Source organism: Notechis scutatus, chromosome 2 (genome assembly GCF_049901735.1).
Source record: "Notechis scutatus isolate UNSWTSFEM ecotype Mainland chromosome 2, rNotScu1.2, whole genome shotgun sequence".
Lineage (NCBI taxonomy): Eukaryota > Metazoa > Chordata > Lepidosauria > Squamata > Elapidae > Notechis > Notechis scutatus.
In genome coordinates this window covers 145,678,236-145,706,099 of record NC_142010.1, presented here as the reverse complement: position 1 = coordinate 145,706,099, position 27,864 = coordinate 145,678,236, and the positions used below count along the sequence as shown (strand labels likewise).

Genomic DNA, 27,864 nt, shown 5'->3' with positions numbered 1-27,864 from the left:
ATTCCATTCCCTCCTCATCCCCCCCACCTACCCAAATATATTAGTTAGTCTTAGGATATATCCAGACAGCTGGCCTAATATGCTGTAATGCATGACAAAACTATGCCATCATAATTTGCTCTGTCCCCACATCCAATTTCCAGTCTGCTGTACTAAAGAGTTGGTAAATTGGGCTATAGGAGGAGGAAAATCCTGTTTCAAGTCCACATTCACACACAAAAAAAGTCCCCAGGTGACTTGAAGGTGGTCACAATCTATCTCACATTATGTCACAGAACTCTTGTGAGAAAAAGTGGTGGTGGAAATGTTACACTCACTATCCTGAGCTCTTGGGGGAAAGGTGAGTCAAACCTAATGAATTTACTATCTCTAAAATATTGGGATTATCAAAACAGTGAGAAATGAGACATAATATCATCCATTCTAAGATTTGGTCCGAAAACGTACATTTAAAAATCAGTAATAAAACCCAGAGTCAAAACAGATTTGACTTCTTTAGTTGTGCTTTCTGTTTTTCTTTTAAAAAACCCCAAAACAAACAAATCCTGAATTCACTATTTGCCTCACCAATGACCGCTGAATACTTGAGGCAGAGAACAAGAAGTACAGAACCATTACCTGATAGGCGGGGCATTAACGTTGCCATCTGCTCTGGATGGCAGTAGTTGGATCTGATCTGAACCAAAACATCCATATTCTCAGTCACAAGTTCCTGGAAAGAATGAAACTTTGGTGATATTGTATGACGACTCTGGAGACGGTGCAAAATTTATCCTGAGCAGCCTGCTTCTCAGTTTGCTTTGAGAAATAGCCATATGCCAATCTTCAAATCTCTCCCCGAGAAACTTAGCAGAATTTCTAGAACCAGACCCTTCTGCTCAGTGCCTTTTCTTCTAATCTGAAAGGCAGGTTTCATGCACCACATAAAGCCACTGTTGACTAACTAGACCAGCCAGCTCACTTAATATACTGTTCTACACTGTGAGGAATGGCAGGGGACTCACAAAAAACTCTGTTCAAACCAGATAAATTATATTATGGTTTCGTGAGCCCAGAATAAGTAAGAAAATAGCTGATTCCAATCTGTTCTCTCCACTGAGCTTTATACCTTTAGCTCTACCATCTGTGAGGTGACATGCCACATGAGGTTATCACTTAGGAACTTCATTCCATAAGGACCAAGGAGTTCAGCCAACGCTCTCATTTCTGCAAGGAAATCAAAAGGAATTCATTTTTATTATAGTACAATAGTACAGTAGGCATACTTAGAACAGCCACAGCAGGGTCAATCTTTTAAGATTTCTTTCTCCTATAGGCATCAGGGAAAAGGAGACATCAGATGTTGATTCATCCTCTTCTGGTTATAGAAATTGCAAGAGATCTCAGCCTTCTCATTTAACTTATTGGAGGCCTTTTTTTAAAAAGAAGCAATAGCCAAGACAACATGGCACTGGTAATGATGAACACAACTCACACAAGAGACCAGGACCAGATTTTTCAATATGCTTGTCTCGGATGGAGATAATTAACTGAAATAATCATCTTAAATTGAGTGGGCATTTGTCCTATATTTATAGTTACTTAAGAGCCATGGTGGCGCAGTGGTTAGAATGCAGTACTGCCCCTCCCCCTTTTAAACCAGTACTTATACCTCTCTGCAGCTTCAGCCTTCCACCAAAATATATAATGGATTCATACCCATTAACTTAAAGGCGAGATCAGCTAACACATTGCAGGTACGATCATTTAAGAGCCACGGTAGAGCAATGGTTAGAGTGCAGTACCACAGGCTACTTCTGCTGATCACCGGCTGCCAGCAATTTGGCAGTTCGAGTCTCACCAGGCTCAAGATTGACTCAGACTTCCCTCCTTCCGAGGTGGGTAAAACGAGGACCCAGATTGTTGGGGGTAATGTGCTGACTCTGTAAACCTCTTAGAGACGGCTGTAAAGCAGTATAAAATGGCATATAAGTCTAAGTGCTATTGCTAGTGCTAGTGCTACTTTTGTTGTTGAAGACACTGTTGATTTGCAACATTTTGTTGACAGAAATTATTGGCATAGTCTTGGAAAGCTTCAGAGATATTCAGAAAAAGGCAGGAAGAATACAGAGGGCCCATGGGCTGACCTTTATCTACTTTGACTTAGGAGGCAGTTTTTTCTCCGTTTGGTATGATGTCCCAAGTTTACCCCTAGCTTCCTAACTGACTGAGAAACAGCCAAAAACCATTTCCTTCCTACTATCTGCCACTGCTGAGGAGAGAGAGGGGGGGGAGAGGGGAGGGAGGGAGGGAGGGAGAAAGAGAGAGAGAGAGAGAACTGTAAAACTTCCATTGTTCTAAGATCCAAATTCTATGACATACTGAACATTCTAACCAGGAGCCTCATGCACAAAGCACGTGTTTCTGTCTCGTTTTACGTTGTGTCTTTAAGATCTTACATTTAAGGCCAGGATGTAATTTTTAATCTTTGTAATATTGCTGTGAGAGTGTATGTTTGAAAGGGATGGCTGGATGTTAAGTTCCCTGTGTTGATGCTGTCCTGGTTCTGAATACTTTAGTACTAAACTTAATTGCTGGTCCATGTAGTTTGCTTATGAACAACATGGAAGTGGTTTGTCTCCTCCTCTTCCTCCTCCATTATTCTATTTATTTTATTTTATTTATTTATTTGATTTGTCAATCACATACAAGATAATAAATATAAGTATAAACATGAGTAAGAATACAGGAAATAGGTACGAATGGGGATAATAGGACAGGGACAGTAGGCACGATGGTGCACTTATGCATGCCCCTTACAGACCTCTTAGGAATGGGGTGAGGTCAATAGTGGTTAGTTTGAGGTTAAAGGAGTGGGGGTTAGAGGATGTAACAACAGAGTCAGGTAGTGCATTCCAGGCATTGACCACTCTGTTGCTGAAGTCGTACTTTCTGCAATCAAGTTTGAGGTGGTTTACATTGGGTTTGTATCTGTTGTGTGCTCTTGTATTGTTGTGGTTGAAGCTGAAGTAGTCATTGACTGGTAGGACATTGTAGCAGATAATTTTGTGTGCTACGCTTAAGTCTAACTGTAGGCGGTGTAGTTCAAGGTTGTCCAAAATCTCAAGCCTGGTGATATAGGATATTTTATCTGGTGATAGGGATTCTCTGCTTCATACTCAAAATTTGCCACAGCTTCTAATGAACAATACAATTCAAATCTATCAGCTCATCTACGAACACTAGGAATTAAATTCAAATAAGGTGACCCCCATTGTAACTCAATTCTGAATGGTTCAGTCTAGGCATTTTGACACCTACCTAGGACATCACAAAATTCTTCAGCACTGAAGATCTGTTCCCCTTCTTTGGGAACACTGACAAAGGCTTGCATTAAAGGCGAAAGGACAATGGATCCCATGCTTGTCTGGCGTAGAAGTGACTCCAGATACCTGGGAAGAGATGCCGCAAAAATTTATTCCATCTAAGAACAACTAAGTACAACTTTCTTAAACTTGTTGCAGGGCAGCTATATGGAAACAGGAAATGACAGAGCCAGGAAACCTTATTAGTAAGAAAGTCTTCCTAAGAAAGATTTAGCTCACAACCATAATATCCTTTCTCCCTCTTTCTATAAGAATGTACTAATGGGAAGAAGGAACAGCTTATCCATTCCTGAAAATAGTGTATTATTTTCAACGTAGACAACCCTCAGCATAGTCTCTAGTCTCAAGAAGAATTTTTTTAATGAATATCTCAGAGAATATGACTCTTGGAATTTCAAGGAGATAGTAAGAGTGACCTTAGCGTCCCTGGGACCTACAGTTGTACAGCAGTATTTTCTCCATGCAGGTCACCATTATGCTCCGGCCACATACCAGTTGGTATAGAGCGTGGTGATGGTCTGCTCCCCACTTGCATCCAGTGGCTGGGTGTGCTGCAGGAGCACTCCACGGAGGACGCGCGAAGTATCCACTCCCACACGATGCATCAGGGACACCAGGAAAGTAGCATAGGCCTGCACGCCTGCTAATACTTCTGTGGGACGCACTATCTCTGGAGAATCTGGGTTTGGTTTTACCAGTCGCGCCAAACATCTATGGGCAAGATCAAGAAAACAAGGAGAAACAACAACAACAAAAGCACACATACATATATCAACTTGCAACCCTCAAGTCACAATTCTGCAGGACAGTATATTTATTGTATTGTATTGTATTGTATTGTATTGTATTGTATTGTATTGTATTGTATTGTATTGTATTATTTTATTAAATTTATTGGCCACCCATCTTACCATAGGGTAACCCTGGGCAGCTTACAAACACATACAATCTAAAACATAAAAGTTAAAAACAAACAATAAAACCAAAAACACATAGGGGTGGGCAGAGGGGAGGTGGGATCTATTATTACTCAATCAACCACCTCCATTGCACTGGCCCCCCACTGGAGTCCCAAGCCAACCAACACAGCTACATCTTTAGGCCTTATATTCTGTTAGATACAGATAATCAGAGTTGGAAGGGACCTTGTAGGTCATCTAGTCCAACCCCCCACCCAAGTGGGAGACCCAACACCATTTCTGACCAATGGCAGTCCAATCTCTTCTTGAAAGTCTCAAGTGATGGCGCTCCCACAACTTCCGAGGGCAAGCTGTTCTCACTGTCAGAAAGTTTCTCCTTGTTTCCAGGTTAAATCTCTCCTTGTTCAGTTCCCATCCATTATTCCTTATCTGGCCTACAGGAGCTTTAGAAAATAGCTTGACCCCTTCCTCCCTGTGGCAGCCCCTGTTATATAGCTTATGTTATATAGCTCAGAATGCCTCAGCAAAGAGCAAAGGGAATGGGTGGTTAAAGTTTCTGTCCAAGGAACACAAGCCAAGCCTACTAGTGCATTTGGAAATAGATTAGGTATTTGCTTATGGAGAGAGGGTGGGGTAACAGCAAGAAAAAAATATCTACAGTTTTAAATGTTAGCTACCAAAGGAGACTTAAATCATCTGGCTGAACAAGCCATATGTAGGAATAACAACAAGGTATGGATGGTGTGGCTTATAGAGCTCTGGTTCTTCTCCTTTGCATTACTGACTGCCCTGCACAAGTTAGCTTAGCTTCTCTTCACGATTAACAGATATTTAGTGCATTTTCATGATCTAGCAAGTTCAGTTCTGAGACTGAAACATTTGCAGGTCATTTTTATTAAGAGGGTTCACATAAGCTTCAAAGTGGCATTTCATTGTTGTCTGCTATGTCTACCAATACACTTTAATTCAAACTAAAAGGGCTCACCTCAAAGCAAGACAAAACACAAGCATAAATATAATATGCTGTTATTTGTAGTATCTAAAACAAAAGCAATTCAAAACAATTATCTAAATAAAAAACCTTGGTGTCAAAACAAAACAATTGTTTCCCACAATATATTTCTGGTAAGAATAGAGCGATCCAACAGATGGTAAAGAAGATGCAGCTCTACTATTTAAAGAGCTACAGAAGGAGGCAATAGCCAGTCTGAAGTTCCAGGCAGAAACATCATCTGGATTATATAGCAAAAGCTCTCTGGCAGGGGTGGGATTCAAATTTTTTAATAACCGGTACTGTGGGCGTGGCTTAGTTGGTGGGCGTGGCTTGGTGGTCATGTTATTGGCTGGGCATGGCCAACTCAATATCACTCACATCGAGGCACGCATCTCCTCGCCTGGCCTCTCATGACCGTGGGGATGCTGCAACAGTCGTAAGTGTGAAAAACAGTCATAAGTCACTTTTTTCAGTGTCATTGTAACTTTGAATGGTCACTCCACACAAGCAAAGTACCAGCAAAGAAGGGGGAAAAAAACTCCAGAGAAGTTCCCGAGACAGTCTAGTCCTGCCAAGAATGTAATAAGGGTTAATGGAGAGGCAGTTTCTGTAAGCAACACCAGAATGTTTCCCTCCTGCCTTCCTTACAGGATTAGGCCAGTAATTTCTTCTAACAACCGGTTCTCCGAACTGCTTAGAATGTTAACAACCGGTTCTAGCGAATAGGTGTGAACCAGTAGAATCCCACCCCTGGCAATAGCACATAGAGTTATATACCACTTCACAGTGCTTTACAGCCCCTCTCTAAGCTGTTTTACAGAGACAGCCTATTGCCCCCAACAATCTGAGTCCTCATTTTATCCACCTCGGAAGGATGGAAGGCTGAGTCAACCTTGAAAATAAACTTTGTTAAAGAGGTAGTTAAAAAAAAGTTTTGCAAGAAATCTATAATGTATACAGTTGTTAAAAAAGCGTAAAACATTCCAAGCCACTGTTTTAATCATTAATTTAAACCATAATTAACTGGGTTCAGGACTTTTAGCAAGCAGTGAGAACACCTGACCCACATATGGCAGGCTCCCTACTAAACTATGGACTAGTATCTAAATGATTGCATGAACAGTATTTTACACTGTATTCAATTATGGTATCATTTGAAGAACTCAATACTGGGTCTCCCTACATGCTTCAGTACACTTGACTGCTGACAAACAAAAGAAATATTGTAAAAGGTTTACCTTGTTTTCATTGGTAATTTGCCCTAGGTCACTCAGAGTCTTTAAAAAGACTTTGAAATAAAGACACCAGATTAGGATTTAACACAACATGCAAACTAATGTTGTATAGAAATCTTAACGCATCCGTCTAGCAGATGCCTGGGTTTTTGCAACCCAGATCTAGGCACCCTAGTAAATCCAGCCATTCAATTCATAGGCATGCCAAGTATTAAATGCATAGGAGAGTTAATAAGGTTGAAGGGAGGCAGATCATGCTCAATTCATTGAATTCAGAGAAATTCAGAATGGGACCCACACTATCACCTACATCAGGGGTGTCAAACTCAATTTTATTGAAGGCCGCATCAGAATTGTATTTTACCTCAGAGGGCCAGAATGGGCGTGCCCATAGTGAGTGTGGTCAGCTCGACATCACTCGTGTTGGGGTGCCTGTGGTGGCCCGAACCCTCTGCCAGAGAAAACAGGCTCCTGAGCTCTGTTTTCGGCTGCAACGGCCTCCTGTAAGTAACCCTCTGCCAATGAAAACAGAGCTCAAGAGGGCTGTGTGCAGCCCACCCGAGTTCTGTTTTTGCTGGCAGAGGCACCGCAGGCCAGTCCTTCGCCGTTTCCAGGGTGGCCCTGCGGGCCAGATCTAATCACCCCACGGGCCGGATCTGGCCCCCGGGCCTTGAGTTTGACACCCCTGACCTACATCAAGGTTCTTCAAACTTGGCAAGTTTGAGACTTGTAGACTTCAACTCCCAGAATTCCTGAGCTAACATGACTGGAGGAGGAATTCTGGGAGTTGAAATCCACAAGTCTTAAAGCTGTCAAATTCGAAGTCCTCTTACCCCCCACCACCTTTTCCATTCTTCAAAATAACATGCAAACGCTATAGCTGGCACGTCCACTTCTAGAAAACCACCCTGCCCACGTGGCAATAATATCCCATTACTTCCTGTACCTGCTGAGTTGGATCTCCAGCTGGCTACTGAGATACTCCACTGGAGTTACTATATGCTCAAAGACAACAATGCTGTTTGCTTGGTTTATGGTCCAGCAAAGCTCAGACAGGGTCAGATGCAACTTGTCTAGACTGGGAAAAGAAAAGAAAAAAGATACAGAATGGATCAGAGTTTTTATAATATAGAAGGCATTTCCCAAAACATTTTTTTTAAGAAGCAGGGGAGGGCAGGGAAAAAAGAGTAAAGATCTGGGGAAAGCTTGGGTTAACCCAACTCCAGAAGATACCACTTTGAGTCCAATACACTTTGGAAATATTAGTAATATATTTCGAGAAAGCTTATTTCTTCTTCCACTAAGCCTGCTCCTAAATGCTTTCACAAGATTATTTAGGGTAGCTGGCAGATATAAACAGAATAGCTGCGCAAAGTTTCAGGTTCAAAGAGAGAAAAAAGTGCTTCAGAACTCCTGCAGGCACACCTGTAGCACATCAACAATTCATAAACTGCAAATGTGTCTTGCATTGGGATTGGGGTACCTATAGCTGCAGAGGACAGCTATGTGATCCACAAAAAGGTGCCGCTGTTTTAAGAAGTTGTCAAAAAAGTGCCACACAAGCAATTGTTATATATATTTTTTTTCCTCTGTTAATTTTGTTATTTTATTTTTTAGGAAGAAAAGTTTCCTTTCCCCTGTATTGATTGATTACATACCATCAAGTCAGTGGTAACTCCTAGCAGTCACAGATTTGATTTATAATGGTCTTATTTCTAACCTAGTCCTTCAGATCCTGCAACATACACCCATAGCCAATGTAACTGAGTTTATCCCATTTGCCGCTGATCATCCTCTATAGTCCATCCCTTCTACTTTTCCTAGCTATATGCCCTTCTGCAGAGGGCTAGGTCTTTCATGATGTATCTGAAGTAGGATCATTCAAACTCTGAGTTGATTTCTTCAATGATCCATTCTTTGGTTTTCTTGGCTGTCCATGCTACTCTCAGGAGTTTTCTCCAACACCAATGTTTCAAAGTACCTGGTATTCTTCCCATTCTGCTTCTTCAAAGTCCAGCTTTCACATCTATAGAGTGTCACAGAGAGTTATGTGGCTTGGACTGTTCTGATCTTTCTAGGTATGTAGACTTCTGAATATCTTTTCCAAGATCTTCATGGCTCCCCTACCAAATTCTACTCTGTATTTCTTGGCTGCTTGTTCCCTTAGGATGGTTGATCCTAAAAGGCTGAAGCTATCTACCACTGTGATGTCTTCATTGTCAGTTCTGTGGCTGGTATCCTACCATTGTCATTAGTTTGGTCTTGTTTATCTTTACTGGCCCATTTTTTCACTGTTCGTCTAGATTTTTATTACTTTTCTATTATTTTTATTACTTGAACTTGCAGTTCCTTTGTATTTTCAGGTTTCAGGGTAGTGTCATCAGCAAAGTGCAAGTTAATGACCTTCCTCCAATTTTAAAACACATTAATCTTTTTCCAGTCCAGTTTCCTTTAATAAATATTCAGGATGAATAAATAAGGGAAGAATATACAGCCTTGCCTCACAGCTTTACCAATATAGAGACAATCTGCTCTGACATGTTTTGTCTGTACTATGGCTTCCTGATCTTTATATAGGTTTCACATGAGAAGTGTGGATTCCCATTCTTCTGAGTACATTACACAGCTTGACATGATCAACACAATCAAAAGCTTTTGAAAGTCAATGAAGCAGATACTGATTTTTTAAATACTGTATATATTCTTTGGCTTACTTAATTATCTGGCGTGTATTGGCAATAACATTCTTATTGCTCAGCCTTTTCTAAAGCCAGCTTGAACATCTGGCATGTAGAGCTCTAATCTGCTCCGAAGGGATCCTAAGCATTATTTTTGCTAGCATGCAAAATTAAATACAAGGTGCAATAGTCTGCACACTCTGTAAAGTCTCTTTTTCCTTTTTGGGGGAGGGGAGGCGGGGGGTACCAATATTGATTGATCTCTTCCAACCTGATGGGCATTGTGTCATTGTTCAGATTTGCTGACATAACTTGGTTACAACCTAGACCCGTGATGGCGAACCTATGGCACGTATGCCACAGATGGCACGCAGAGCCATTTGTGTGGGTATGCGAGCCCCAGGCAAACTTACCTCACTGTGTATGCGCGTGACTCACAGCTGATTTTCGGGCCTTTTTCGGCCTGTCAGAGGCTTGAGGGATGCCTCTGCAGGCTTTGCAGGCCAAAAAATAGGCCCGTTTTGTCACTTCCTGTATTACCAGAAACACTGGAAGTGATGAAATGGGCCCATTTTTTGGCTTGCAAAGCCTGCAGAGGCATCCCTCAAGCCTCTGGCAGGCTGAAAAAGGCCTCAAATGGGCTGAAAATCAGCTGGGAGGTGCAGTGCAGGTAAGGGGGCAGTGGGAATTGTGTGTGCGTGCGCAGGGGACTGGAGAGGCTGCGCGCATTGCCTTCTGGATTAGCCACCATTGACCTAGACCAGGGGTGGGCAAACTTTTTGGCTCGGGGGCCGCATTGACTTTTAAAATTTGACAGACGGGCCGGGTCAGCACAAGATTTTTTGGGAATCGCCCCCACCCTTCCCCCCTCTTCTCCTCCTTCCCTCCACTCAGAGGCCCCCTGAGTCAGGAGTTGCTACCGCCGGCACGGCTCCAGTCCCGCGTTGCCTCGGGAAAGGAAAGGCAAAAAGGAAGAGCCGCGGCAGTGCTTTGCAACGGGAGCAGCGGCACCGGAGGCTCAGGCTCAGCGGCTCCTAGTTTTGCCTTTTCCTTCCCAAGGCAACGCGGGACTGGAGCCGCACGAAGCTCCGCCGGCGGTAGCAACTCCTGACAGCCCCAGCCGGACACCTGAGCGGAGCCCGGGCGAAACTGCCTGTTGTTGCTGCCGGAGCACCGCGGGGTCGCCTCGTCCAAGCAGCCTGCCCACCCGCCGGGCTTCCCCTCTGCCGCGCGGCTCGGGGCCAGGCACGAGCGCGCGCGAGTTAAAAGGAAGCCAAAAGTTGCTGGGAAGTTGCTCGGGTGCTGGGAGTAGGCTTTTAAAGTGCCGCCCGAGCAAAGTTTAAGCAGCCCGCCCGCCCGCCCGCCGGGCGGAATCCTTCCTGCTCCTCGGCGGGAAGACGCTCCAGCCTGCAAACTTTGCCTTTGCAAAGTTTAAGCCTGGAAGCCCCGGAAATCCGAGCAACTTCCCAGCAACTTTCGGCTTCGTTTTAACTCGCAGGCGCTCGCGCCTCGCCCCAAGCCGCACAGCAGCCCGCTCCAAGCAGCCCGCCCCGCCCGCCGGGCGGAACCCTTCCCGCTCCTCAGCGGGAAGACGCTCCAGCCTGCAAACTTTGCCTTTGCAAAGCCCTGGAAGCCCCGGAAAACCGAGCAACTTCCCAGCAACTTTCGGCTTCGTTTTAACTCGCAGGCGCTCGCGCCTCGCCCCGAGCCGCACGGCGGAGGGGAAGCCCAGAGCGCCGCCGGGTCGCCTCCTCCAAGCAGCCCGCCTGCCCGCCCGCCTGGCTTCCCCTCCGCCGCACGGCTTGGGGCCAGGTGCGAGCGCCCGCAAGTTAAAACGAAGCGGAAAGTTGCTGGGAAGTTGCTCGGGTGCTGGGAGCAGGCTTTTAAAGTGCCGCCCGAGCAGGACCGCCGAGCCAGGGAACAGGGCACCAAGGCAGGGCAAGGGTCCACCAGCAGCGGCCTAGCTTTAGGTGGCTCCAAGCAGCCCACCCCGCCCGCCGGGTGGAACCCTTCCCGCTCCTCGGCGGGAAGACGCTCCAGACTGCAAGCTTTGCCTTTGCAAAGTTTAAGCCTGGAAGCCCCGGAAAAAAAAGGGGGATCAGCGGGGACTCACCTTCGGAGAGGTCACACTCAAAGGTGATTTCGAACTCCCAGCCGAGGCCTTTGCAAATTTCTTTTCTTTCCTACCCCTAGATCGCTCCGCACTGTTTTGCAGCTTTGGGGGCCACGCGGCACAGGGCAATAGGCCACGCCCAGCGATTTTTTTTCAGGGGCGGGCCGGATTGGACAGACCAATGGCAGCGATTTTTTTTCAGGGTTGGGCCGCATTGGACAGACCAACAGGCCGGATGTGGCCCGCGGGCCGTAGTTTGCCCACCCCTGACCTAGACTAACACTTCTTCTGTTGCCCGCCTCACTTCTTTAGATATTCCGTTAATTCCTTTAGCCTTCTGACTTGATAAATAACTGGAATGCTGATCTACCACCATCTCATAGTATTAGGAGTTCTTGTAAATAGGAAACATCTTTTATGTATCTTGGATGTTGATATCGCTACTGTACACTCCTTTCCATTTGTGTTGCTTTTTGTATTTCTTGTGCTCTTTTGTACCAATGAAGCTGGAGTCCTCAGAGCCTGATTCAAGACTATTTACAGCCCCAATTTTAGTTCCATTCCATTAGGAAAGCCATATCCAACTTCTCTTATACATTATAAAATATCTCGTATCCCACCTTAAAAGCACAAAAATATATAGCCCCCTCCTTTCCCATGAAGAAGTGTATCTCCTTCATCATATCTATTTTGGTTCTGATTATACATACTTACAAACAAAATACAGAACAAACTTAGTTCTGAATTAGCATATGCAATCTTCTTGAAAACACTAGATCATCTTTAGAAATTGCATCATGATGAAAAATCCTTTCAGGATATATTAGGATTATATTCAGGATTATACAAATTACAGTATATTTATTATAATGTTAATTCAGGGTTATATATTAGGATATATTCAGGATTAAATTAACATCTCAGGGTATCTATATGCTCTCTTATAACAGAACCATCAGGTTCAATGTTTTCTAAAAGGTAATTAGTTTAAGAAATATAAACGATTTGAATGTTATAATCTTACTTTGTAACCAGACTGCGGTTCTTCCGGATGCTCTCTGCTCCAGGTTTATCCCTTTCTGGCTCTAACTTTTTGGAAGTTTTTTTTTGAGCCCTCTTGGTTCGGGCCTTGCTGATGGTGGGTGCACAGTGCTTGGGTAAGAGCTGGGAGATAAGAGAAAGGTAAAGGCAGAGGTGATATTCAGCAGGTTCTGACCAGTTCTGGAGAACCGGTAGCGGAAATTTCGAGTAGTTCAGAGAACCGGCAAATACCACCTCTGACTGGAGATTTTACAGTATCCTTCCACTGCCATGCCCACCAAGCCACACCCACAGAACCAGGAGTAAAAAAATTTGAATCCCACCACTGGGTAAAGAGTTAGGGCATATGGCATGATTGGTTGTGGTGGACTGGGAAATCACCTTCAAGAAGAAGCTTTTATCCTATCGGCATGGAAAACCCATTAATAAAATCAGGGAAACCATAGCTATCAGTCAGCTATGTGAAGCTTCAGTAATCCCCCAAAAGTATCAAACATTTGCTTTGTCCCATCAACCATCTCCCCAAAATGCTTTGATGTAACCAGCAACATGGTGAATTGATCTTCAGGTAAATCCAGGCTGCCATCTAAGGCTTAGTTAGGCCAGTACTTTTTAGTTTAGTACTTAGTCAGTTAGTACTTTTGTCAATCAAATGTGTGAGGGGTTCTTGTTGCTCCCTAAGCTTAGTTGTTTTCTTGCAGACATTTTATTACCCAAACTAGGTAATATTACTGACGATTACTAGTACTGATGATGTTACCTAGTTTGTCTGCAAGTAAAACAACCAAGCTCAGAGAGCATTAAGGACCCCTCATTTTAACCCTGAGCTACAAATATTCTCCTGTATTGGAATCAAATGTGTATCCAACCCATTCCTCAAGCTGCCTTCTTTTTGTTTTATACTAAGAATCTAGCCCATGCCCTTCATAGCCCCATTCATATACCTATCCACCCCACCCATAATTTCTATTCCTCAGTTCGACCAGAAAGTGACCAGAGAAGTGCACATGGGGTCTAGTGTGTTGCAAAAAAGACATGCTTTAATCTTACTTTCAAAGGACCAGAATTTAGATAATCTACAATATTATTCCAATATTCCATCTTTCTCAGATCAATCTTGTTTCATCTTGCAGATTAGTATGCCTTCTCAGAGTTCTTGTACATGGTTTACCTCTGGGGTCTGATCCTCAGCATCCCGTATGGAGTTGGGTTACTCACTTGCTCGCTCAGATTACATTGTTCAGCACAAGCATCAAGGATGCAGTTCGAAGTCTGCTTTGCAATCTCTTCCAGGATTTTGTTGCATAGGGCCAAGGCACAGGTGCGCAGATGCGGATACTGGAATAGGGATCAAAAATCACCTTAGTTCACTACATGGCTTGTGTATTACGATTGTTGATCCTTGGGTAAGTGAATGTAGCATTTGTTCATTAAAAACAGGTTTCATTATCCTCAATAGGGCTTGATTCCTAGTGAATATGATAAGGTTCATATCTTAAATTATGTGCTGATCTTCAAAAGGTAAAAATTATGTATTTATCTAGTCCCTTATATCTTGCCTACTAATAAGAGTTTAATGCTTACTGTAATAAAATACAGCAACAGCAACAACAATAATAATAACAATCAGTTAAAACCACGGTTAACCACCACTGCTATCTTACTTCTCCATACTACATACTCTTCAAAAGACTGCCATTTGCATAGCTTCTTAAATCACACATATAGTTCAGATAAAATATCTGGAACTTTCTGGTTTGTGTATGCATTGTAGACATGATCAAACACTTTTTTTTCTAGTTGTGGAATTGAAAATACAATATGTACAGAACATTACTTTTTAAAACCAGGTAGGCCAATAGAAATTATAAGAAAGGGCAGAAAGAGCAAGCTTATGTAGGCTGGTAAGAACCTCTCAACCCAGCTGTTTGTCTTTCTTTTTCTCATGAGTCAAAAATGTACACACCTCCTCGGGGCACATTGGATGGATTGCATTGATGAAATCAGCACACAGAAGTGGGAAGACAATGACATAACGCAACATGGATGGTTCCTCTAGGGAGGCAGCAAATAACTTCTCCAAATGACGCATGTGGAAACTGTCAAAGAGATAGAAACTTAAGAAACTCAAACAAGTGGAAGCAAGCAACCTTAAGGCACATGTTTCCTTTCCATTCATTCTTCTAATGAATGGTATGATGAATACCGTATACAATTACTAAAAAGGATAATGCTCCCAATGATATGATATTATATTTAATGTTTTTTTTTAAAAGAGTAATTTGAATAAAATCCCATCAAGGCAATTAGCAACAGATGGTACTTTCCTGACTTTTTATTTAAGAAATGTTCACCCACTTCTCCCTCCCGCAAAGCATTCATGTAGTTTGGCATAAAAACAAAAACATATTAACAAGTTATGAATAACACCTAAAGCAAAACACACAACCCTATCCCTACTTAACTGTTAAAGAATTGAACAGTGTCAAAGGCTTAAAAATGAATCAGGAATGGAGATCGCTCCTGAAGAAAAGAAGCTGTATAGATGGGTTGCTGCTACAAACAAAATCCTCTCATTGGTAGCTTTGCTGCTAATGATTCCTCTGGTTACAAACCTAAGCCAGACTCAGGGGTTGTCCAGCAAGAATCTAAACCCTTGTTCTTTAAGCTTTCCAAGCAATTATCTACATCCAATCAGTTTTAAGGACCTTTTAGTAAGATAATCAGTTTGGTGCAATGCATCAGGATAGAAACCAGGAGGCTTTGAGTTCTAATCTCACCTTAGGCACAAAGCCAGCTGGATGACTTTGGGCCAATCCCTCTCGCTCAGTTGTAGAAGAAGAAAAGGACAAACCAGTTCCGAAACATTGCCAAGAAAACTGCATATATATTTTATATATATATATATATAAATATATACGACCACGAACTCGAAGCCAAACAGCAAGATCACAGCTCACCAGCTCAAATCCCCCAGTAACTAAGACCAACCTGAGCACAACCAAGCCCCCACCTGAACAGAACACACCTCCAGCCAATCAGAACATGCCCAACCCCCCAACCAATCAGAACACAGCCAAACCCCCAACCAATGAGAACACCCCCCCACCCAATCAGAACACAGCCAAGCCCCCAACCAATCAAGTCACACCCCCACTAGCAGTTAAAAGGAAGAAGCAGCTGCAAACTCACATCACTCTGAGAAGCACAGAGCTGAAGACAGAAGCCTGAAGATGATGAATGAGACTTCATCGAAACGTTGCCTAGATACTTCCAATTCGGGAGAAAACCCGAATAACCAAAGATCCATATATATATATATATATATATATATATATATATATATATATATATATATATAATCTGTTGTACGGGTCAGCATTGTCGCCTGCTATCCTACATACATACCCAAAGAAGGAGAGATCGGATGTCTCCACTATGAGCTCTTCCAGAGAGTCTAGCATCTTAGTATGAAAGACAATGAGGTTCATCACCTTGGCAAGATCATGATTCTCCCGCAGTTGTAATGGAGCCTTAGTGACACTGGTGTATGCCTGATGGAAGAAAGAACTCATTATTGAGGACTATCTTTAGTGCTTAATATTATTATTATTATTATTAATAATAATATTAACATTATTAAGACTTAAATTATCAGAATAGGACATAACTGATATAAATGGTAGAATGGTAGGGCAACTTACACGCATATGCCCATTATCTGATCATCTTGATTATGTAATGTAGCTTTATAGAGCAATGTAATATTTTGAGGGGGAAAAAACAGATTTGTATACCATTTCATATGCTTTACTGCATATGGTTTACAACATATTTTTACTTGAAGTCAAAAGAGTCATCAAACTATATGTATCAACAACAACTCCCAAAACAAAAACAAAAAAACAGATTACCCATAACAATAAGGAAACTTCAATCCAAAAAGAGATCACTCTGGAGGAAAAACAAATCTGGTCACGTTGCCAACTTCAAAAGCCGATACAAAAATTTATACCACCAGATAAAGACTAAATGCACCAATTATCATATTAAACAAGAGGAAAACCTTCTATGCACCAATTCCACCCATGCTTTCTACAATTTTGTAAACAACAAACTAAAGGTACATCCCACCCCTGATAGGACCTAATGGTAAAGACCGCAACGACGACACTATTCAAGCCAACCTCTTAAACACATTCTTTGGCTCAGTATTTGTAAACAGCAATGGATCATGCCTAGTATTTCCTAGCCGAACCACAAAAAACTACAATGATCTAATACATATCGATTTTACAGAAGACAATGTTGAAAAAGCACTGCGTAATCTAAAACCATCTCTATCTATTGGACCGGATGGAATATGTGCCTACTTCTTAAAAAAGCTAGCTATAGCCGAACCTCTAAGCATAATCTTTGAAAAATCTTTCAGGACCAGCTCCTTGCCTAACCTATGGTAACAAGCCATGGTCATCCCCATCTTCAAAAAGGGAGACCACAGCTTAGTTGAAAATTACAGACCAATCTCCTTATGCTGTGTCATTTGTAAAGTCATGGAATCAATTATTAACCAATCCATTATCCTCCACTTAGAGACAAACAACCTACTCTCCAATAAGCAATTTGGTTTCAGAAAAAAAACTATCATGTAATCTGCAACTCTTACACTGCAAAAACATATGGACTACACAACTCGATCAGAGCAAAACAATAGACACAATCTACATAGACTTCTGTAAAGCCTTTGATTCAGTGGTACATGACAAACTACTCCTAAAACTAAAATCTTATGGTATCTCTGGAAAACTGCATAACTGGATAGAAGCATTCCTGTCAGACAACAAATGGTCAAAATTGGGAGCGTCCTATCAAATTCTGTACCTGTCAATAGTGGTGTCCCCAAGGCAGTGTTCTAGGACCAACTCTCTTCATACTCTACATAAATGATCTCTCTGATCATATTAAGAGCAACTGTGTTCTCTTCGCTGATGATGTAAAGCTGTTCAATACCACAGACAATACTGCTACCCTTCAAAAAGATCTTGACAATGTATCAGAATGGTCAAACAAATGGCAACTTCAAATCTCAACAAATAAATGTTCTGTCTTACATATTGGCAAAAAAAAATCAGAAAATAAAATACAAGCTGAATAGTCAAGACCTTGTTGATGATCCAAACTCTGTCAAGGATCTTGGAGTATTCATCTCAAATGATCTAAGTGCTAGAGCCCACTAACTACATAGTCAAAAAGGCATTAAGAGTCGTTAACCTAATCCTATGTAGCTTTTTCTCCGGTAATATCACCTACTAATAGGGCATACAAAACATTTGCTAGACCAATACTTGAATACAGCTCATCAGTCTGGAACCTGCATTACATATCTGATATTAATACAGTTGAGAAAGTCCAGAAATATTTCACAAGAAGAGTTCTCCACTCCTCTACTCGTTGCAGAATACCTTATGCCACCAGACTTGAAATTCTAGACCTAGAAAACCTAGAACTATGCTGCCTTCAGTCTGATCTAAGTATAGTATATACAATTATATATTGCAATGTCCTACCTGTCAATGAATATTTCAGCTTCAACCATAACAATACAAGAGCGCACAATAGATACAAACTCAAAGTAAACTGCACCAAACTTGATTGCAGGAAATATGACTTCAGCAACAGAGTGGGCAATGTCTGGAATTCTCTACCTGACTCTGTGGTTTCTTCCCCAATCCCCAAAAACTTTAACCTTAGACTGTCTACTATTGACCTCACCCCTTTCCTAAGAGGTCTGTAGGGGGCACGCATAAGCGCACTAACGTGCCTAATTTCCCTGTCCTATTGTTTCTTTTTATTTTTCTTATATGTATCCATTTCATGTACTCATAACTTTGTATAAACTTATACCTGTAATCTTATAATCGCTTGACAAAATAAACAAACAAACAAATAAATAAATAAATAAACAAACAGAGCTGGAAAGCAGGTTAGTGGGGTGCAGAGGTGGTATTCAGCAGGTTCTGACCAGTTCTGGAGCACCGGTAGTGGAAATTTTGAGTAGTTCAGAGTTCCAGTAAATACCACCCCTGTCTGGAGATTTTACAGTATCCTTCCCCTGCCACGCCCACCAAGCTACGCCCACAGAACCAGTAGTAAAAAATTTTGAATCCCACCACTGGTGGGGTGGAGAGGGAATGGGGATTTTACAGTATCCTTCCCCTGTCATGTCCACCAAGCCATGCCACGCCCACCAAACCACGCCCACAGAACTGGTAGTAAAAGTTTTTGAATCCCAACACTGTTCCAATTCCAGGCTTGCTGGCATAGCCAGATCTTGAGTGACAGGTCAGGAGCGCACAGTGAAGTCTGGCAGTAGTTTTGTAGGTTGGAAAGCAATGTTCATGCATACGAAGTAAGGACCAAAACAGTTTATCAAACCAAGCAAAGCAAATCATCATCATCTGCCATGCAACACCCCAGACTTAAAAACTGTTGATAAGATGGTCCAAAAATTTCTGGGTGTGGACACTGCAATACCAGGAGATAGCAGGAAAGAAGAGAAAAAAAACTGGAGAAAATCACAAAACACGAAGACCTGCAAACAGAAGTAAACTGATTATGGGCAAAAGAAAGCAACAATACTAGGCACCTTGAATGTATTCTGAAAACATGTGGAACCCCACCTGAACGCCCTTGTCATTGACCATATCACCATCAGTCAATAGCAAAAGGCAGCAATACTTGGAAGAGCTTACATTCTGTGACAATACCTTTAACATCATCAAACAACAACATCTGCCTATCCCCAGTCCTCGGGAAGGCCTTGATAGATGGATAAAAATGCTGATTAAACACTTGGGCTGATTATTGGACTGAGGCCAAATTATAATATAATAATAATAGCTTTCAATTGCAAAATATGATATAAACAAGAAATGTTAAAAAGAGCCGCGATGGTGCACTAGTTAGAATGCAGTATTGCAGGCTAATTCTGCCAACTGCCAGAAGTTTGATTCTCAGTAAAATGAGGACCCAGATTGTTGTGAGCAATATGCTGACTCTGTAAACAGCTTAGAGAGGGCTGTAAAGCACTATGAAGCGGTATATCAGTCTAAGTGCTAGTGCTATTCACAAGCAAGGGTTGTGAAAGTGAAAAATAGCACCCGTGAAAAACAAAGCAGCCATGAGGGATATGAACACAGAATGAAATTTCATGTTCCTTCCATCCAAAGAGTACCTGGTCATCAAAGTGAATAGACAGTGAACATTCTTCCCAAAACTGTGGGGAGCCTCTTTTCCTGGGAATTAGATTTATGTTGGACCTAATTACTTAGAAGTTTTCCGAAGCTTATCTAGTTTACCATTCCAATTACTCATATTTTTAATTAAGCCCATTCCTTGCTTTGTTTTTCTTTGTTTTTCTTGTTTATCAGCTACTAAAAGTTTATATTAAACAGTATTAGCTCATATATCAAATCCTCCCTGCTACAGGTGGCTGACCTTGAAATAGAGGAAAGAGATAATGCTGTATCTTGAGTTAGTCTGTAGCAGGAGATGAGAAAGCATTTTTTGAAAAGATAAATAGAAGAGGGACTACCCAGTAAGTTCTCCTTCTCTGCCCGGCAGAATTGTCATTGTGTGACGAGCACAATGTGCAGCCCAGCTCTCCGTTACTCACTCCCAATGAATAGATGAGAGCTACAGGCAATACAAAATCCTAACAGGGCCTAAAATATTCCAAACATCCTAGGAGCCATTATGGGAGAAACGGGAAGAAAAGGGAGAAAAGGCGACTGGAGAGTTTTTACCTGTAGTCTGAACCAATCTAATCGCAGTCCCTTGAATTCAAATTTCTCCTTGACATCAACTGCAAAAGACAAGCATGAAAAAAGACAACACTTATTGAAAGAGCCTCAGGGGTTTTCTCCTACTGTTTAAGGATGAAAAAAAAAATTCAAGGTCAAGTAGAGTGAGGTTTTGCTGATGAATGAATTGTTTGCTGTGCACAGCTCTCTCCATAGCAGTTTACAGACTACATAAGGACTTCGCTCCTGGAGGTTGCATATCCTTAGTTTTGGTATAGTCCTACCAGCATTCAATCAGTCCCTTTTGAACATATGTAAGACAGTTTAACCAGATAAAAAGAAAAACCTACAGAAAATCTAAACAAAGTGTCTTTTGGTATCTGAGGCAGGGGTGAGGAACTATGGCCCCTTTATGACTTGTAGACTTCAACTCCCAGAATGCTGGCTCAAGAATTCTGGGAATTGAAGTCCACAGGTCATAAAAGGGCCATAGTTCCCTACCCGATGAGGTAATGTGCATACGAAGCAAAGCCACAGCGTCCATAATAGGTGCCTATTATAAAATCCCAAACCTTTTTCTGGCACCATGTTTGAATTACTCTTGTAGGGGGAGGTTTATATAGACCTCTTGAAGTATGAACCTTCTGCATGAGGGCAGAGAAAAGAGACACAGAAACTTCTAGCTGACAATGTAATTACCCTGTTTGACAGTCAGGGATGTGAGTGTGTTGACAAAAGCTGACATAATCACTGATTCCTCTTCAGGGCACACAGTCAGGTCCTGCATGAAACAAAAGGGCTTAGAGTGAAGACAACAATTTGTTATTCGGTGGTTTGTTTACACTGAACTTTACTGCATGCAATTATTTAAAGGAATTGTGTTGTCCGATTTAATGCTGTATCTCTCCTGAAGTGTCTTCAGAAAGAGAAGCAACCATTAATATAAGTAACAGATGCTTCAAGACAAAGAAATCATTTTAAAGGGCTTTGCTGACTCCCTTTTCTAATTTGTGACTTGTGAAGCAGCTTCCCTTCTATTGAAAAAATAGGACTGATTTCATCTAATTCATCCACTCTGACAGCAGATAAAGATTTTTGCCAGCATCCAGATACTTTTTCTTTCTTCCATTCAATCGTATTTGATTCTCATAAATTGTCTGGACAAATCCCTGCAGTTTTCTTGGTTTGTCATTGCCTCTTTCCTAGGTCTGAAAGAAAGTTACTGGCCCAAAGTCACTCAATTTGGCTTTGTGTCCAAGACAAACCTAGAATTCATGATCTTCTGGTTTTTAACTTCATGCCTTAACTATTTGTTTGTTTGTTTGTTCATATACCACCTTTATTATTATTATAAACAACTCAAGGCAGCAAACATATCTGATACTCATTTCTCCTCCTATTTTCCCCACAACAATAATTTATGAGGTGGACTGGACTGAGAGAGAGTGACTGGCCCAAAATCACTCAGCCAGTGACTTTAATACTTAATTTAATACATAAAATTCTTTCATGTTCTCACTTTTTTTCTATCCAATCTTTTCTCTCTTTAGGACGGAGGCTGTTCATTGGGTCCTGCTCCAATCCCCCATACACCATGACACTGACTCTGTCAGTTCTATGCCGTTTCCATACCTGTATGACGTCACCAAGCACCTGGGCATCAAAGCGTGACAAATATTGTATATGGTACCGCTGAATGATATTTTGGTGCTGTTTAAGCAACTTGCGGAGTCTTTCCATCAGAAACAGCAGCTCAGCCAAGCAACTGTGAGGAAAATAAATAGGATTTCGGAAGAAGCATAGCAGTCTTGCCCGAGATTCTTTTTGATGCTACAAAGCTGATTTTTGCCAATACCAGCTCCCCACACAAACACACAACAAAGAGATCTGCCAAACTGTTCAGACTTTTACTACAAAACTCCACCGTCTTGAAAGAACTACAGTACAATATTCGGTCCACCTAACCTTTTCCATGCTGTGCCCAGATGTGAACAACTTAACGAACAGATGCACAAGTTGGTAGCCAAGGAATGCACAAAGTGGGTAAGGGGGCAGACCAATTGTTCCCCAACAGCCAACATTCCCATGCAGATGCTGCCTCTCTCTGTGCCTGATCTTGCCTTCTCTGTATGCAGAGTTTGTGTATCTTTTCCACATGCAAAAGCTAGGTTTGTGCTTGGTTTGCATGCTTCTTAATTTGTTTTAAACCTGGCAATTAGCTAAGATGCAAGGGAATGAAGATTGCATTACAATCCAAAAGTTAAAAGATGATTTTCAATAGAATAAATTTTCCAATAATTAAATTCAGTTCATCTCCTATCTATTGTTTCCAGGGTTGTTTATGGTATGGTATAAAAACTGCTGCAGCCTCCAGTACGCAAATCTACCCTAAAGTGGAGCATTTACTTCCCAAGCTTAGCCGATGAACTCTGAACAATTTAGCATGGGCAGAACAACAGAACTATAAATGACCCTATGCATACATGTGAGGGGGAGACCGGTAAAAGTAGCCATGCATGCTCCTGAAAACGAGACTGAGGATAAATGGATGTGAAGTCAAACTCACTCCAATTCAAAACTCTCCTGTCACAACTATGCTAACTACTGGTTTATTTCTATTTTAGGACTATTTTGTCCTATTCTGTAGAACTCCTAAAAAACTTTCATCTATTGTAATGCCCTGCTAGAGGAAAATCGTTAACTCAGTTTCCAGCAAGGTTACTCTGCAACCAAAAACTGCCAAAAATTGCGGGGAGACATATCTTTTCATTTCCCCTCCACATCAAGATGAATGTACAACTGAATATGCCTCTTCTACCCTTCAGTTATGAATTGGAGAGATTAACTCTTCTGTAGGGGGCATGCATAAGCGCACCAACGTGCCTACCGTCCCTGTCCTATTGTTTCATGTGTGTGTGTGTGTGTGTGTGTGTGTGTGTGTGTGTGTTTGTGTGTGTGTGTGTGTGTGTGTGTGTATATATATATATATATATATATATATATATATATATATATATATATATATATATATATATATATTTTTCGCTTGGTATTACATGTATGGTATTCAGCTTTGTTGGGTATTTTCCCACGTCATAGTAGGTGGTGCTTTTAAAGTTGTAGCAACGTTTCGGCAGAATCTCATCTGCCATTATCAGGCTTCTGTATTGTGTTTGTCTGTATTGTGTTTGTCAGACGAACACAATACAGAAAAGCCTGATGATGGCAGATGAGATTCTGCCGAAACATCGCTACAACTTTGAAAGCACAACTATAATGACATGGGAAAATACCCGAACAAAGCTGAATACCATACATATAGATACCCGCGAAAACTTAAGAATATATATATAATTTTTCTTATATGTATCCATGTGTTCATATCTATGTTTTTACTTATACCTATTATCTTGTAAGCAATTGACAAATAAAAATAAATAAATAAAATAAAAATTACTTTCTTTGCTTTCTGCTTCTCATTATTGCAGTTTGCAAGTTGCAGCTGGTAAGAACAATGCTGAGAAAAAGCAGATTGAGCTTACTCACAGTTCTATGAGTTTGGGTTGCAAATCCAGTGGGCAGTAGTATCAGGGCTCATCAACACAAGTTTAGCCATCATGTTAAGCTACATAGGCTCTTTGGCCAGTTGTTTAATGGGTCCTTCTAACCCCTGCAACTTGTAGGCCATGACTTAAGTTTTTAATGTGTAGATCAGGACTTATAGATGATTGGTCAAACCATAATTTAGCACAACACAAGTACATTCCAATATGAAATGTGAACATTTATCCCCCAAAGAGAAGAAAGGATGATTTCTCAAATGGTCTTTTCCATCCCTTGTGAAGATTTAAAGCTTGCATTTCTAACAGTGGTATAGAAAAGGACATTTTGGCAACTATGGTGAACCACATAGGTTCATTAACTTTGAAAGCTTTAGAACGGGGGTGTCAAACTGGTGGCCCGCAGGCTGGATGCAATGCCTCATGTGCAGGCTATGCCCACCTCAGCTCCGCAAAAGGAAAAAATGTCACAATACATCATGTGATGGCAATGTGACACCGTGAGTTTAACACCCGTACTTTAGAGTTTACCTCATGTCTAAACTTCCAATCCTTGGATGACACTTCCCCAACCTGATCAATACCTGTCAGTGAATTCCTCTTGGTTCTTGCCTTTGTGCTCACTATGTCTGCACAGCCAGGCAACCTCATCCCGGCAGAATGACAGAGCCATGAAGACATAAATTGCCTATTGTATCAGACAAAAGAGAATTAGGCATCTCATTCCAAGTAGAATTCCCACTATGAAAATTATGTCCATTTTCTCCAAAGATTTTAGAGTAGACAGGCAAACATATCTCAATAGTACAAATAACTTCCCCAAATCTCTGTTCTATTGTGAATTCTGAGTCAAAATAATGGAGTGATTTTAAAGCACAAAAAGAACATTTAAAGAAGTGAAGAGCCTGAAATCGGCAGACCAATTATTAAAATTGCTGGAATCAGTATAAAGAGCCACATTTAGTTTTCCATATGTCAAAGATTTCTTCATGACTAAAGTGATGAAGGAAGGAAGGAGGGAGGAGGAAATATGAGACAAATATGAGACAGAAGAGGAAATAACTTTAAGGGAAAGAATGAAGAAATATTTGTAAGACACAAATAGTAGGCCACAGATTCCAGCAATGCTCATTATTGTAGTAAGGTAGAACAGTGTTGTTAAACAATTTTTTCTTTCAGAATCTCTTCCCAATTTTAAAAATCAAGGAGGATCTCTCAAAAGAGTTTTTGTTTGTGTGGTTTACATTTATCAATATTTATCATATTTGGAACTACAATTTATGCATTTGCTGCCATTACTGCTTTACATGAGGGCTTGATTGGACTTCTATATTATAAGATTTTTCAACATAAACTGACAAATAATTTTTGTTTTGTAGATCCCTGAAAGGGGGGGGGAGAGTTCTGGGACTACACTTTAAGAAACATTGAGGCAGAATAACAGAATCCTGAAAGCTTACCAAAATTTTGCGAATCTTATACTAAACAAAATCAACATGGCATTATTTTGAGTTTATACTACCAAAAAAAAAATGAAGATAATTTTGAATTTCTCAAATTTCCTTCTGTCCTAGGGCTATGTAATTTTTCCTTCAAGGTCTCCCTTAATGACTCACTCCTTTCTTTCCTCTTTAATGTTCCTTTACCAGATAGGAATATACTGTATATGTTCCTTGGTATTTATCTTGGGTACCGGCTTTGTTACATGGAGTAGTTCTCTAACCTGGTGCTTTTCCAGGGTTCATACCAATTCCCATAATCCTTAGAGGAGCTTTTTTGCTAGGATGGTTACAGAAAAAGTTAACTGGAGAAAAGCAGCTAGGTAGGGCAAATACAGAAAAAGACGGGCAGACAGGCAAGGATGGAAATCTCTTCCAGCTCTTTTGCACTCTTTAAACCACTTCATTATTTTACCCAGGATTCCTGCAGAATGAGTTTAGAAAAGCTTGCCTCCGTAAGTATAATCTAGAACACCAATAGGGAAAAAAACGCCTTTAGACTGACCAAATATTTCATCAAGTTAATTCAGCCAGGAAACCGAAGCAAATATTATTATTATTTTCATTTGCTTGTTAACACTAAGGGTGTAAAAACATCAAACACCGACAGCACAAAAGCCTTCTCTTTTCAAAATGTGTTTCCATTCCACGGAGGCCCTGTTAACTGAGCATCAGTTACAGACAAAACACGAGCCATTATTAGAGACCTTGGCACATCAAATCAAGAACTAGTAAGCCAATGCAGGTGTATGAATATAGATAGTCCTCGACTTATGACCACAACTGCACCTGATTTTAAGACCTTCTTTGCCAGGCTTGTTAAGAAAATCACTGCAATGTAAAGTGAATTGTTTGACTGTTAAGCTTTCCCCACTGACTTTGTTTGCCAGAAGCTGACTGGGAAGGTTGCAAATAGCAATCCTTTGATCCCAGGACACTGCAATTGTTGTAAACACATGCCAGTTGTTAAACGCCTGAATTCTGATCATGTGACCATGGGATGCTGTGATGGAGCAGGGTTGTTGTTTTTTTGTAGTGTTATTGTAAATTTGAACACTCACTATACAAATGGTTGTAATTTGTACTTGCTCTGGGTTCATCCTTCTCACATATAGAGCCCTGTGGGCATTTTATGTACCCAAATCCCTCTTGCGTCTGCATTGGCCCAGCTCTAACTGCTCACGCACAGCATAAATAAATTTACTTGCACCTTCACATCTCTTAGTTCTTGCCCACCTCTATACCTCTCTGACCGACTTGCCTTGGGGCCCAGCAGTCCAGGTTCATTGGCCAGAATAGCCTCCATCTCCCGCACAGCATTCCTCAGGAAATTACGCCGGCCTCGATGTAATTGTCCACTGTCAAGAAACCAGCCAAAGAATTCATATGAAAAGAATTCCACCCCTCCCAGCACCCTGCCTGCATGTCATCAACATCAGAAAACTTTTTTTAAAGGCCAAAGCAAGCAGCATCAATAAAAGATTGTAATACTGAGTTGGCTAAAACAGGAATTTTCCTCCATTCCTCTTTAGATCAAGGTAAGTAAATGTGAAAGGGACGCAGCGGCTCAGTGGCTAAGATGCTGAGCTATCAATCAGAAAGATCGGCAGTTTGGCAGTTCGAATCCTTAAAGCCATGTAACGGAGTGAGCTCCTGTTACTTGTCTCAGCTTCTGCCAACCTAGCAGTTTGAAAGCAGGTAAAAAATGCAAGTAGAAAAATAGGGACCACTTTTTTGGGAAGGTAACAGCGTTCCGTGCGCTTTCGGCATTTAGTCGTGCCGGCCACATGACCACAGAGACGTCTTTGGACAGTGCTGGCTCTTCGGCTTTGTAGAGCCAGAAATGACTAGCACGTGTGTGTGAGGGGAACCTTTACCTTTTACCTTAAGTAAATGTGTGTTTGGGAGTCAGGGTTCGTTCTCCAAGCTTGTGGGTTGGTTTCCGAATGTTAAGGAGATTACATCAGGTCAAAGTCACTGGGAGGTGAACTGCTGGGGGGAGAGCATTGTTTGAGAGTTGGTGCTATGTGGGGTATTTTGGTTTGGGTGCTCTGTTGAAATATGACATTTTTGGATAGCCATTACAGAGAGCAGCCATTTCTCTTCCGCTTTTCTTAGTGTTGTGGTGCTTCCTGGCCCTTCTGAACAGAGTCTGGACACAACTTCTTGCAGTGCAGTGCAGTGGGATGGTTGCTTGAGAAGCTGAGGATTTGGTCTGTATGCGTGGGTTTGTGGTAGACATAGATTTCTATTTTCTAATCACCCTCATTCTACACCTGAGCTACAGATATTCGACACTATTGCAAATGTGTGCTAGTTATCTATTGCTCAGCTAGGCGGTAGCATCTGGCCAATGCTGACTGATCTCACAAAGCTAAGAAGGTTGAGCCTCACTATTACTTGGATGGGAGCCCACCAAGCCTATAGGCTAGGCTGGGAAGAAAACAATGGCCAAGCCCTTCTATATTCTTGCTGAGAAAATAACATGGATGTGTCCCACAATAACATCAGAAGCCAAGCTTGACTTGAAGGTTTAATCCTCTGCTTTGTACACACTGAAACTCTGCCCATTCATTCAGAACTTGAATCTTCCTACATACCAGAGCTGTTACCTTCCACTGCTGAGCTACAATTCTCAATATCTAACCATGATGACT

At 41.5% G+C, this 27,864-nt stretch overlaps 1 protein-coding gene across 2 annotated transcripts in view; it reads right to left on the bottom strand.

The window, feature by feature from the left end:
• NCKAP1L (NCK associated protein 1 like) overlaps positions 1-27,864 on the bottom strand; it is a 123,563-nt gene that overhangs the window by 50,152 nt on the left and 45,547 nt on the right. For both annotated transcript variants that reach the window (XM_087956525.1, XM_087956524.1), the window contains exons 11-24: positions 26,469-26,565; positions 24,293-24,396; positions 21,781-21,913; positions 20,848-20,929; positions 20,152-20,210; positions 15,755-15,900; positions 14,313-14,445; positions 13,565-13,684; positions 12,330-12,469; positions 7,461-7,592; positions 3,858-4,076; positions 3,301-3,431; positions 1,109-1,206; positions 619-712 (exon numbers count right to left, since the gene is read on the bottom strand). In XM_087956525.1, coding sequence (XP_087812651.1) covers positions 619-712; positions 1,109-1,206; positions 3,301-3,431; positions 3,858-4,076; positions 7,461-7,592; positions 12,330-12,469; positions 13,565-13,684; positions 14,313-14,445; positions 15,755-15,900; positions 20,152-20,210; positions 20,848-20,929; positions 21,781-21,913; positions 24,293-24,396; positions 26,469-26,565 — 1,688 coding nt within the window. The remainder of the gene's footprint in view (positions 1-618; positions 713-1,108; positions 1,207-3,300; positions 3,432-3,857; positions 4,077-7,460; positions 7,593-12,329; positions 12,470-13,564; positions 13,685-14,312; positions 14,446-15,754; positions 15,901-20,151; positions 20,211-20,847; positions 20,930-21,780; positions 21,914-24,292; positions 24,397-26,468; positions 26,566-27,864) is intronic.